Source organism: Glycine max, chromosome 8, assembly GCF_000004515.6.
Source record: "Glycine max cultivar Williams 82 chromosome 8, Glycine_max_v4.0, whole genome shotgun sequence".
In the NCBI taxonomy this organism is placed as follows: domain Eukaryota; kingdom Viridiplantae; phylum Streptophyta; class Magnoliopsida; order Fabales; family Fabaceae; genus Glycine; species Glycine max.
The window spans coordinates 5,326,312-5,340,387 of record NC_038244.2 but is presented as its reverse complement, the minus strand read 5'-3'; the positions used below and the strand labels follow the sequence as shown (position 1 = coordinate 5,340,387).

General features: G+C 30.4%; 1 protein-coding gene across 2 annotated transcripts; it reads left to right on the top strand.

Annotated features, from left to right (window-relative positions):
• Positions 1 to 7,009: 7,009 nt before the first annotated feature.
• On the top strand, positions 7,010 to 10,928 carry LOC100790848 (root phototropism protein 3). Of its 2 annotated transcripts, XM_014778727.3 has the most exons (5): positions 7,010 to 7,361; positions 7,534 to 7,647; positions 7,785 to 7,854; positions 8,006 to 9,286; positions 9,851 to 10,928. In XM_014778727.3, exons 2-5 carry the CDS (start codon positions 7,535 to 7,537, stop codon positions 10,403 to 10,405), a joined length of 2,019 nt encoding a protein of 672 aa, XP_014634213.1. In that variant the 5' UTR covers positions 7,010 to 7,361; position 7,534; the 3' UTR covers positions 10,406 to 10,928. The 2 variants fall into 2 exon arrangements, with proteins under 2 accessions (XP_014634213.1, XP_006584970.1); XM_006584907.4 differs by having other exon boundaries at positions 7,011 to 7,647.
• Positions 10,929 to 14,076: the final 3,148 nt, after the last annotated feature.

Below are 14,076 nucleotides of genomic sequence, written 5' to 3'. Positions count from 1 at the left end.
CTATCAAGTTGGTGCAAGGTGATCCACCGCAGTGTAAAAAAACAAAACCATATTTGGGAATGTCTATAAAACCAATTCCATTCCAATAATGTAATTGTGATATCCTCTGGCATTGTTTAGGTTGCTGGGGTCATTTCATTGGCAAGCCCGCAAGTGAACGTGCAACTAATTATTTTGTCATCCACGTATAATTTTTTGTGATTGGACAATAACTTGAAGCCTAATACAATTAAAATTTTCTGTAACAATATAAAAAATATAAAGTAAAGAAAAGAGTTACATTATTTACGCATAATGTTCCCTTCACAGATTTGCAAATTATTGACATTCTGTTGAGTAAACTTTACTCAAACTAAAGAAACATTACAGCATTTCTCACAGATCAGATTTAAGTATTGCATGTGATATCATATCTAAACATTTCAGATTTGGTCAAGCAAGAAAGCTGACCAAATCTTTTTAGTGCTTGCAGAAGGAGAATGTTTGTGTCATAAATGGCAACCTTTACGCTCTGAATTCTCAATTGAATTGTGTTATGTTGATTTCTTCAGATGCCTCAAACATCAAAAGAATTTGATTTCTTTAGTTTTAATTAAAATTCATTATAATAACTTTCGACTCTAATTATAAAATCATTTCAACTAATTAATGCCATTTAAGAAAAATAATTAACGCATTAAATTTATCAATTATTTATATTATTATTTTAAAATTACTCTTTTATTTTCTTTCTATTCATTCACTTATTTCTCATCAATGTTTACATAAAAAATAATTAAGTAAAAATATGTAAGAGAAAAAATAATTAATATATCTAAAAATTAGAAAATAATATTATAAAAAAAGTGAAACAATTTAAAAAAAAAAAAATCTTATGATTAAGGACTGATGGAGTATGTGGCAAAGCACTCATTTAAAATTGATTTCAGTTGTGCAAAAAGCTGGCCAATTCTTGTGGGTGCTTCCATTAAGAGTTCCTGACATAACTGAGAACCATTGTCCAATATGCATATACCAATTCTTCTCTTTTTATATGCAGTACGTATTGTGAAGACTAAATGCAACACGAACCCTGGAAAAAAATGAGCCCAGAGCATTGAATTAGGTTAACGCAATTCATTCCATAGTGCCTATGATCTTTTCAGAATCCACCAAAACTAAACGGCACTAGATGGACCCCAATAATTCAACATTGTGGATTGAATGATTGCTGCAATTAATAAGGTTCGAACTTCACCCCAATTCATAACGCCTAGAGAGTACATTATATAAATGCATTATTATTATTTTTTTTATTGGTAGACATCAAAGATGGTATAGTTAGTTATACCCGCATCTTTTTCAACCACCCGAATTAGTTTTCTTGTTATAAATGTATTATTATTATTATTATTATTATTATTATTATTATTATTATTATTATTGGCATGGGAATGAAACGAATAAATCATATATTTTTTGTTTTCATATATAAGATTTAATTACTTAATTTGTCAAAATTAAAAAAAAATAATTCAATTGATAACAATAAATTTATCTTAAATTTATAATTTTCTTAAAATTATTATTATATTAATATTTCATTCTCTTCTAATAGTTTGACAATACATTATCTTTCTACTTTTAATCAAAAATATTTTTAACCTAAATATAATTAATAAAAAAATATTATATAATAGATCTTATAAAAAAATGAATATTATTTTAAATTTGAGTCTTATAAATAAAAATGGAAAAAATAAATTAAAAATATAGAAATAAAAAATAGAAATAGAGAGGGCATGCCTGTGCATGTTGTTGTGAAGGGATGAATGCATGACGGTTGGCCAATCCCCAACACCCAATGGGCAGAGGCATGTGGGGATAGAAATTGGAGCCTACGAGGCACAACTCCCACGACTTTGAATTTCTCTCCCTTTCCCATCTTCACAAACTATCATGAATCGTGTGATTCATGAACAATTTATAGTGTATACACTCTTTTTTTTCAGCAATTAATCTCATTTTATTAATCATCATCTTAAGGACATGGACATGCATATGAAATGGAATTAAATAAGGTTTCAGGTTGGGCGCAATTGGTGTAGAAGGAAAAAGTCACTTACAAGAACAAAGTCACTTACAAGAACTCTAGTACTTAAGTCAGCTTAGAGTCAAAACTAATTAAGGGTCTGTTTGGGTACTCAAAAGTGAATTTTCAAAAGGATCTTGGGGGTTTTATTTTGGAAAAGTTTGTCGGATTTGTTTGGAGACATGCGTTGCTGCATAATAAACAAGTAGAACGACACTCCAAACATAGCCTAAGAAGTGACTAGTTTGGTGTCATAGCCGGTGATGCGGGTTTTTTATGTCTTTTTTCAGTGTTGTCATATTGATTGGATTAAATAATAATTTTTATAAGATATGATGGTTATTTTAAGTAAGGGTATGTTTGGAAAAATGTTAAATTTACCGTAATTTACATTTTTTTTCTAATCCAACAATATAGTTATTGTTCTCTTTGTTGCTTTGGAACATGTGAACTAACATTTGGACATGTCTAATTGATAAATCAAGCATGCACTAAGACACTCCTCATCTAGAGTTTTATTATCTTTATTTTTACTTAAACTTGGGCCTATAAGCGGTAATTGGTCACCTTAAGAGCACTTGCTACTATACACATCGATTTTGCTAAGTACACCCCATACTCCTTTCTACCTCTTAAATATTAACTATCCATTATATATTTTTTCCTTAAAGGAGTACATCTCTTACATTCCTTTTTCTTTCTGAAAATGTTTTCAGAATAAGTAATAAAATATTATCACTTAAGATCATTGGCATTATAAACATCTATCTTATATCTCATTTTTTTTAATTTTATTTTCACTCAATTATTAATATTCTTTAAATCATATCTAAAATATTATTTTTATCATATCTTTATTTTCTTTAAATTTTAATTTTAAACTTCATCTTTACCTCATCTTCAATATATAATATTATAAATTACATGTAACATTGTACATTTTCTTTCTATCATTAGTCTTTTTTCATACAATATGGCATTGTTAAAAGACAATTAAAATAAAACTCAATATTTAATTTTATCATTATAAAAAATAATATTTTCCCCTTGTTCTTTGTTAAAAAATTAATTTTCCTCGAATATAAAAAAAAATCCTCAAATGATATTATGAAGAGATTGAAGTATATACTGCATAACGTAATTGGCAGTTAGCCCCCATGCTCGCCCACTCTTATCCTCCTGGTTGTTAGGAAGCAGATATATGATGTTGGTCGTCTTATTCTTTACTCAATTTTCTAATCAAATTCTTAGTATAGACTCACATCACAATAATTTCATCTCCCACAATTGCAACAATTGTGCCCCCCTATTCATAAAAATATAATAAAATTATAACAAGCCATGTTTGTACAAAATTACCAATAATTTTACAGCGTTGGCACACATTTGGATTTGGCTTTACCAAAATTAATAGGAGTACGTTGTAACGCTATTTATGTTTTACAGTATAATATGATAAATTTGTATTAATTCCATATTTTTAAATAAAAAGTTATTTATGAAGAATAAAGAAAGAAAAATATATAAATTATAGAAACTAAAATGATGAAAGTAGTTTTATGAGCACGGGAAAAATAAAATACTAAAATATAGATACTAAAAATATTTAAGCCAAACAAAAAAAAATAAAATCCTTATTTATCACCACCGATACAAATTCATTACTTTATTCTTTCATCATTCTTCTTTCAGACTCATTTATTTGAGGGTTCCAACGGAAACCAAACATATATACTCATAAGCAAATCAACATAGAACCTAATTTCGCTTAAGCCAAACAACAAACCGAATTAAAAAGTTTATTTATATTAAAATTTTCAAAATTTACTTATTTATTAAATTGTAAACATAATTTATTAGTATAAGCTTTTTATTGAGTAAACTCTCATTTTAATCTTGAACTTATGAAGCACTATTATAAACATATAATAGTCTCTGAAATTAAAAAAAAATATCAAATAAATCTCTAAAATTGTGATTTTAGTATCTGAAATGAATAATTTATCATCATCATCATCATTATTATTATTATTATTATAGTCCTAACTCGTATAACGATAATAATTGGCGTGATTAATGGATTTTAGTTTTAAGAATTTATTAACATATTCCAATTTCAGAAACTATTGAGACAACATCTCACAAATTTAGGAATTAAGATAAGATTTTTTTAAGAAATAAATTATGGATCTAAGTCATGCTAGTTGTATTAATAAAAGAAGAGAGCTGCGTGCGAACAAATTTTTAAAGATATATTTTGTTTATTGTTAATAGAATTTTATTAGAATATTAATTTAATAATTCTCATTTCGGATTTAATAAGTTTCATTCACGGTATTATAATTTTTAATAAATTCAAATTATTAACAAAAAAAAAATACTCCATCAAATTGGACATCCTCGAGAAATTTCAAATTTGACCATTAAAATGTCATTTTCTAATTAAGAATGCAATTTAAACAACATGGGGACCCCTAGCATTAGATTGAGATTTGACGTGGACACTGTTTTTTTTTTTTCGCTTTTCATTTTTCTTTTCCTGGGAACACCAGCCTCCAGGATAGTTTGATGCACCTCACTTATGACCTGAACTTAATGCTAATAAGTAGACCATAAATCAAATATCATTGTTCTTAGCTAATTTTCCTTGAGAAAATAGTACATGTTCAATAACAAACACATCTACCTTTTTGTTTGTTCTCTTCTTATATATATTGCACTATGGATAATATGTAATTAGAAATAACAGTTGCATAAATGTAAGAATATAATATATACACTTAAATAGAATTGTAAATGTTTTTATTAGTATTATAGTGTATGTTAAAAAGTGTTTAAAGACCTTCCACGTACATTCAAAAGTAATAATATATAAGTCAATTATTTTTGTGTGTGTAGTGTATAAGTAATAGCATATTTAGAGATGGAGTAAAAAATTAGTAACTAAATTATAAGGTTACAACTTACAACACTACAGAAACAGAACTGGGAAGAGATGCACCATAGGCATAATCAAACACAATAAGAGAGAACATAGGAGAAGGGAAGAGAGTTTCGTATCGAATAGCTTCCATGATAACCAAGATTAGTCAAGAAATCAACGCTTCTATTCGCCTCTCTAAATAACTCAATTAGAGCCAAGTTAGATCAAACTTATTTATTAATTTGAAGAAAAAAAACTCATTATTAAATAAACTATATTAAGATTTTTTTGAAAAAAAATAGATTTTGTGTCTCTCAAAATATCTTGTAAACCTAATATGTTGACTTATTTAAATAAAAATATTATATTAAATTTCGATATTATATTTAAAAATTATATTCCTATTATCTTATTTAAAGAATTAAAATCATTAACTTATATATAATTATAAGACAAGACCAATAAGACAGAAAGTTTCAAAGTGAAGCGAGAACCAAGCATTTCTTTTGTCTTTTGGGAGAGGGTGAGGGACAACACAAGGGGATTGGTGAAAATACTACAAATCGAAGGAGACAAAGTGAATGCTCTGTGAAATTGAGACACGAATTTAAGTACAGTACGTTTAGACACACTGAACATTACCTTGATGGATAGGACCATCCACGAAACACATCACACCAGATTCTACCACTCCACTGCTCTATCGTTCGTTACCAAAAGGATAAGGTTTTAAGCTACAATTATGTGAATTGTGAAGCCAGTATTTCTTAATCGAGAAAGACTAATTTCTTTATTTAAGAGATTAATTTTTTCAACAAATATTCTTCTATATATGATCAATTTCACGACCATATGTTTGAAGGACATGAATCTTATAAAAAATCTAATTTGTTGATCCCTTATGTTACGGAGACTCTTCATTTGCAATCTCCAAAAAGTAGCCTGCAATCAATACTGCACGTGTGGAGTTTGGTTTTTGTATAAGCTCAAGGTTGTAAAAATACTAGTAGTACAATTGTATAAAAGTTAGTGCAACGTTAACAAGGAGATACTCCAATTTCCACAAGTCAGCCATCAATCCTCGTTCATAGTAAAAGTCTCATTTTCTCCTTTGCTTTCCTTGACCATATTTGTTTTTAGTAGATCCACTTACACAGATTTTTTTTTAAAATACCATTCCATTTAACATTTTTTATTGATTAAATTTTATTAAGAAATTAACTAATGTCCTTGAGACACTTATTAAGAAAGTAAAAAAAATATTTTTTTTATTAGAATGAAAAAATAATTATTTTTTTTATAATTTTAAAACACGCCCTCACATAATTTTTAATAAAATACTTTTTCTTTTAATTTTTTAGTCACATTTCTTATTAGAACTTGCTTTATTAGCAAAATCACAAGTGAAATACAAGAAGTGAGATTTCTATAAAATTCCTTTTTTCAATCAATAAAAGAGGATATATCGCCAACATTTATTTATAATAAAATACTATAGGGTTAAATGATACTAAATTTTTTGATGAAAAGATAATGAAATCTAGTTAAAGATATTCTAATTTATTCCATACAACTTTGGGAGTTTAGGATGAAATCTGTCTTTATTTTTTCTGTTGCATTGTAACAATAATAATATCCAAACCATAGAATGATAATTTACACATTTTCTCCACGACATTTTTTTACAACTCATTTCTCTCTCTATGTATTACGTCAGTCACATTATTACTCACTTTTCTCTTTTCCTTTTCCATCTCTCTCCAATATTATAAGGAGTGAGTATAGTGAAAAGATTCTATAAAAGTATGATTAGTCTTTCTCATTTAATAGCTATAAATGGCGAGTGGTTAAGTATAGTGAAAAGATTATGCAAGAATATGATGATTAGTCTTTCTCATTTAATAGATATAAATGGCGAGTAGTTAGTTCATCCTTCATCAGCAATCAATCAAAAAATGGCAGTGTCGTAATTAACTCATTCCAAAGTAAAAGTGCTTCTATGGAAATTGGAAACGCGCCTTCAATCCTTTCTTATAGTAGTCAAAAGGAATGTTTTTGGGATTGCAGTAAACACAGTAACACATAAAATAATAAAATATAGGATGAAAAGGAAGGGACATGTATGGTCATGTAGGAATAAAGAAAAAATGGAACTGCATGTTTTGCACATATGAATGATGAAGGGTATCTATCAATCTCATTATATGAATGAAACAAACACAGAAACAGAAACCCAGATGATGAATGATGATGATGATTCACAACAACACTCCTGAGTGTGCCCATTACGGCACAGGCTGTGAGATTTGCTTGACATGTTCTCTGAAGAAGAAAGCGACAAGTTTGAGATAAGTCCAAGCACCCCATGTGGGTTCCTCCTCCCTTTTCATCAACTTTCTTTCTCTCCTCATTCTTCAGTCTTTTTCTCTCTCCCTCTTCTTCTTCTTCTTCTTCTCACTCTCACTTAAAAGCCACTTTCCTTGGAAAAAAATCAAGCTTGCCTTGTGTTGTGAGTTGTGAGCTCTGGTTTGGTTTTCAGCATGTGGGAATCAGAGAGTGAGTCTGGTGCAGGAAGGGAATATGGGAGTGGACTTCTCACTTCAACCAAGCACAGTCTCAAGACTGAGGGATTTCAGCAAAGAGGCAACTGTTGGTATGTTGTTCAATGCAATGTTTGGTATAATTGTTTTCAATACATGGCTGAAAATAAAATAAATAAATTAAAGTTTCTGATAAAATTGCTTTGAACTATTGCAAATGTTGGTATATCCATTTCATGTTCACATGCAGGTATGTTTCAACTGATATTCCAAGTGATCTTCTTGTTCAAATTGGAGATGCAAACTTCCATTTGCACAAGGTAAATAGATAAAGAAATTCTTGCCTGAGGCTGAAAGTTTACTCTTCCTACGAGAAGTATTATATTTATATATATATATAAAGTGATGAGATACTAGTGACTAGTACTGTGGTGAATTTGATGAATTTTTCTTCTGTTCTGTTGTGGAAAGTATCCATTGCTATCTCGAAGTGGAAAGCTGAACAGAATCATATATGATTCGCGCAACCCTGACTTGAATAAGATAGTTATGGATGATCTCCCTGGAGGGCCTGAGGCTTTTGAACTTGCATCCAAATTTTGCTATGGAATTGCAATTGATTTAACAGCAGGCAACATCTCTGGCCTTAGATGCGCCGCAGAGTACCTTGAAATGACAGAGGACCTAGAAGAGGGCAATCTTATATTCAAGACAGAAGCCTTTCTTAGCTATGTGGTTTTGTCCTCATGGAGAGACTCCATAGTAGTGTTGAAGAGCTGCGAGAAGCTGTCTCCGTGGGCGGAGAATCTTCAAATTGTGAGAAGATGCAGTGAGTCCATAGCATGGAAAGCATGTGCCAATCCAAAGGGAATAAGGTGGTCATACACTGGAAGGGTACCAAAAGTTGCAAGTCCAAAATGGAATGACATGAAGGACTCAAGCCCTAGTAGGAACCAGCAGGTTCCTCCTGATTGGTGGTTTGAGGATGTTTCAATCCTTAGGATTGATCACTTTGTTAGAGTCATCACTGCTATCAAGGTAAAGGGTATGAGGTTTGAGATGATTGGTGCTGGAATAATGCATTATGCAATTAAGTGGCTACCTGGTTTGATGAATAAGGACACATCAATCCCAGGAGAAGAAGGAAGCAATAGTAGTACTAGTAACAGTATTTCTAGTAGTGGTGGTAGTTGGAAAGGTGGACTTCATATGATTGTGGCTGGACCTAGAGATGACACTTCAACTCTTCAAGCTAAAGATCAAAGGATGATCATTGAGAGCCTCATCAGTATAATTCCCCCACAGAAGGATAGTGTCTCATGCAGCTTCCTTCTCAGGCTTCTGAGAATGGCAAACATGTTGAAGGTTGCACCTGCATTGATTACCGAACTGGAGAAAAGGGTTGGAATGCAGTTTGAGCAAGCTACACTGGCTGATCTTCTGATCCCATGTTACAACAAAAATGAGACTACTTATGATGTGGATCTTGTTCAGAGGCTGCTTGAGCATTTTCTTGTTCAAGAGCAGAATGAAAGTTCAAGCCCAAGCAGACCACCCTTTCCTGACAAGCATGTGAGCAGTAACATTAATGCTAAGACAAGAGTGGCAAGACTTGTGGACAGTTATCTTACTGAGGTTTCCAGAGATAGGAACCTTTCTCTCACAAAGTTTCAGGTTCTTTCAGAAGCTTTGCCTGAGTCAGCTAGGACTTCTGATGATGGACTCTACAGAGCAATTGATTCCTATCTTAAGGTAATTGATTCCTTTTCCTAGAGGAAAATGGAACTAGTATTCCATGCTTCTTAATTGACTTGTGTGTGATTTTGAATTACCTAAGATGCACCACAATTGAGTAAAACTGCATGGTAAATTTTGAAGTAGAACTTAGGGTCTCATACTAAATATGCTTAGTTGCTTACTACTACCATCAGTGACAATTTATTTGAGTTACAGAAATGAGATCAGTAAACATAAAATCAGTCATTTCTGTGGTGAAGTTATTTATTCATAGAAAAGGTTAGCCGTATATTCATTGGTTTGGAAAATTCATAGATATGTGTTCCACGCATTTAGTGCATGTTTGGGTGCCAAATGAAGAGCTTAAAAGTACTTTTACTCTCAAAACAACAAATTCTTCCTTCTTCATTGTGTCTTGAAATTCGAGAATGTACATTGAAATTTCCAAAAGCATGATCCAAACTTTTATCCAAACATAGCCTTAGCAGTAAATGTAAAAACGTTTAGTAGTTTAGCTTCACATATGCAATAGATGTATACTCCTGTGGTAGTTCTTAAAGCCATGAAACAAATTAACAGGCTCATCCAACACTAACTGAGCATGAAAGGAAACGGCTCTGCCGGGTAATGGATTGTCAGAAACTCTCCATTGATGCTTGTATGCATGCTGCTCAAAATGAAAGGCTTCCATTGAGGGTAGTAGTGCAAGTTCTCTTCTCTGAACAGGTGAAGATAAGCAATGCACTAGCCAACAACGGTTCTCTGAAAGAAGGTGCTGAATCTCACTACCAGCCAATGATTCCAAACCGGAAAACGCTTCTCGAAGGGACGCCACAATCATTCCAAGAAGGATGGACAGCAGCTAAGAAAGACATCAACACACTCAAGTTTGAGCTTGAGACTGTGAAAACCAAGTACTTGGAGCTTCAAAATGACATGGAAAACCTGCAGAAACACTTTGATAAGTTGCTGAAGCAGAAGCACAGTTCAGCATGGAGCAGTGGGTGGAAGAAACTAAGCAAACTCACAAAAATGACTAATGTGGAAAATCATGATATTTCACCTCAGATTCCAACTTCAGAAGAACAGAACAGAAAGACAACAACTAGAAGGTGGAGAAACTCAATATCCTGAGTGATAAGAAACTCTCAATTGCTTTTGGATTGGAACTAATACCTCTCATGTATCAATTTGTGTTACAGACTTTCTTTCTTTTTTCCTTCCTTTTTTTTTTTTGCCATATTTCATTCCTTTTTTTCTTAGACGGCAAGCATATGTGGCTTCTCTACGTTTAATTCTTTGTTCTTTCTTTTATAGAAATCTCTATGAAATTCAAACTACATTGTAATTTGTCACCAAATCAAATCATAGTTTTCCTGTGCGAATTCTAGAGGCACTGCTTAACTTTTCTACCTTTCTTATGCATTAAGTTTCCCACGAGAATCAAAGATAAACAGAAGAAAAATCATATTAAAACAACTGTGAAGTATGAACTACCATTAGACCAATTAAAGTAATAAGGACTTATAGAGACACTAATTTCTTAATCTTACAATTTTTATTAACTATGAAATCCTGACTAAAACGGTCACAGTCTCAGACATGGCCTAGCCATGTTATGCAACCAGCAAAAAATCTGTCAGACAACCACTCTGAAATATCAAACATAAATGTGTATCACATTGTTAAATACTCTCATGGTATACAGATATACTAAAACCATTCATATGTTCACACTTAATCGTTTCAATTTTCGAAGTAGTTTTTTATGACAAACTTTTGAGGTTGGTTTATGATACAACCTAATCTTGGCTATTAATATTCTGCACAAAGTTAGGCCAGTTTTTTCCTTTATTAAGCTTTTATTTATTTACCAGGGTATCCTAAATGCATTTAATAATTTACGCGGTACCTGCGATATTATGATTTATGACTAAAGACTAACAATTGCCTCTTTAAGATTTAAACTTTAATCATGCTCCTAAAAAGTATAACTTGCTTAGTAATGAGAATGACCTCACACTACATGATTTTGCCCAAAGTGTGTATCACGCTTATCACGCCAATAATGCTTCGGTCTTGTTTCACGTTAAGGAAGAAAATTTTCTTAATATATTAAAGAATATATTGTAATCATTCTCTTCTACACGTTAACATAATCAATATTTTCCACTTAACTGTTGATATATATATATTTCAATGTGGTCTCAATTTTTCTTCTCATAATAGATTGTTAATGACAATTCACAAAAAATGTCAACTCATCTGGGAAATGGTCAGTGGTGATTGGTGAAAGAAAAATTCACGTTAGTTAGCATTGTTGCTTATTTTTCTTCCTCTTAAAGAAAAAATATAAAATATATAATTTGCTTTTCAACTTCCTCTGTTTTAAGGCTTTTTTTTCATCTTTGTCAAACAACTTCAACCCAATAAAATAATATTAGAAAAGGACTTTAAATTAATAAAAGATATCAATATGATTAAAAAGACTTGAAAGATGATAAATTAGTTCATTCTAAAAGAAGAAAATTATATTAGTAAAAACCGCACGTGCGACATTTGAATAAAAAAAGAGTAGTATAATAAACCAAGTTACTTACAAGAAAAATTACTTAAACTTATTGATAAGAATAAAATACTTATTTCTGAAGTTGTAATTTAAACATCATATTCATGTAAAGTAATAATAATAATCCCCTACTTAAATAATACAGCTCCATATAGTGGAATTTATATAATTTCACAAATTTGGGTGTTCCATTGCTTTACCTTAATAGTTATTTTTTGTGTTAAATTGCTTTAATGGTTTAATTGAAGGTATTAAGTAACAAATTAGACATGCCTCTAAATTGAAAGACGTGTGTAATTTAGCTTTGAGTTATTTTTCAATAAAAATTATTATAGCAGAACGTAAATGAGGAAGCATGATTAGATGTGACAACATAAATCATGCCATCCTACGTGACCACAGTGATGGCTATAATGTGACAAAACCTCAGGCCTCGATGAGTCTAGATAACCAATAAATAAAGCCCTCGTTAAAATTAGATAGAGTGACAGGGTTTGTTTTATGCTTTCAAATCAGCAACTAATAGACTGTGCCATGTGTGAAAGGACCGGGTGGACTTATCTATTAATAATTAATTATATTATATTTCGTTGGTATTTCCTACTAATTTTATGTAATAACATAAAATAGATAATTTGGAGAGAATGAGAAATACTCATGTTTATGTTGTGTTTGATTTAGAGGATAAAAATATAAAATAAAAAAATTAAATTAAAGTTGGATGTAAAATATATAAAACTTGTATGAGATTCACTCAATTTTTTTCTCTATTTCTCTTATATCCTTCTCAATTAAAATATAACTTTATTCTATTATCTCAATTAAATTGGTGACATAAAAATGTTAGAAAGAGTATTACAAATGAAGTTTTGTTTTTTTTAAAAAAATGATCGAATACAATATCATTTGAACCAACTATTTGTTGGAAATTTTTTTTTACTTTGATGACTTAAAAACATGTTGATATACCAAGATGTATGTTGATTTATGCTTTGACTTGTAATAGATTTGTTTTTTTATAATCATTTATCCCATTCAATAATCTTATGTTCATCTATAAATTGAAGTTTAATAATTTTTTAAAAGTATTTTTTTTGGGTAGGCAGTTTGTTTATAAGTAATTTTCGTCAAAAAATCTAATTAATCATCTTTAGTGAAATTTTTTTGGTCAATTATATATTTTTCATCCACAAACTTTAAATTTAAGACATTACTTAAATGGATGAAACTCTTCCAATTACTTGTTTTTTTAAGTATTTATTAATAGATAAAAAATTACATAACAGTATAAAAACGTATTTATTTATATTTATGAATTTTAATTTATAATATATGTGTGTGTGAGTAACGGTGACGATCAATGATTGTAGACATACAATTAATTAAGACATTACTCGTTCGTTCAAGAAGTAGTCATTGTGCAGTGTATTATGGCCAACCCCAATGCCAAATTCTTCTTGATAATTGCTTGTTTTGTCTGCTAATAACAAGACAATGATTTGTAAGTTCGTCTAATCCGAAGCAGTTTCAACTTGATAGCCCCTAAACAAGTTGAATCATATTTCTAGACCCTGCACAAGTTAATTTGGTTTACAACTCAAAATCATATTCATTTATAATATGTTTTGATTTTCGGTCCAATTTGTTGTGTATGAATTACGAGATCAAATCTAATGGTTTATCCTAAACTAAACTAAAAAAAAAAAAAAGATGAAGCTATTTTTACAATTTTCATTTTGTCCCTAGAGTTCGTTTGCAATGCATACCCAAAAGTGCTATAAACTATTAAGTTGATTCTGAACATCAGGACCATATCATCCTTATTTATTTAACTATTGATTAATTAATACACTCGTATTAAAAAGTAATAACAATAATGATGAAATACAGTAATTGAGATGATGATGTTATTTATAATTATTACATGAATTTGATACTACAAATAAATAAATAAAATCCGGGTTTGTTATTGGAGTATAAGGATTAATTAATTATCATCTATCTATAAGTTTGAAAATTGAAGGTTTAGTTGGGATATCTTTATTGGACTTAATTTCTTTGTGGTTGAGTTACTCCTTTCCATGTTTCTCATCATAAATACATACGCATGGGAATCTACATTTGACATATATGGATGGGGCCAAACTTGTTTTCATACTGTTGTCCACTCCTATTAATTAATCCACAATTTCCTGAGTGAAAACAACCTTTTGGGTGATGCATTATCAAGCCCTGA

Bases quoted from the DNA above. Each gene is read 5' to 3' on its own strand.
- LOC100790848 (XM_014778727.3), top strand. From the start codon at position 7,535: ATGTGGGAATCAGAGAGTGAGTCTGGTGCAGGAAGGGAATATGGGAGT. The intron at 7,855-8,005 runs GTAAATAGATAA...TGTTGTGGAAAG, and splicing joins CAAACTTCCATTTGCACAAG to TATCCATTGCTATCTCGAAG. The intron at 9,287-9,850 runs GTAATTGATTCC...ACAAATTAACAG, and splicing joins CAATTGATTCCTATCTTAAG to GCTCATCCAACACTAACTGA.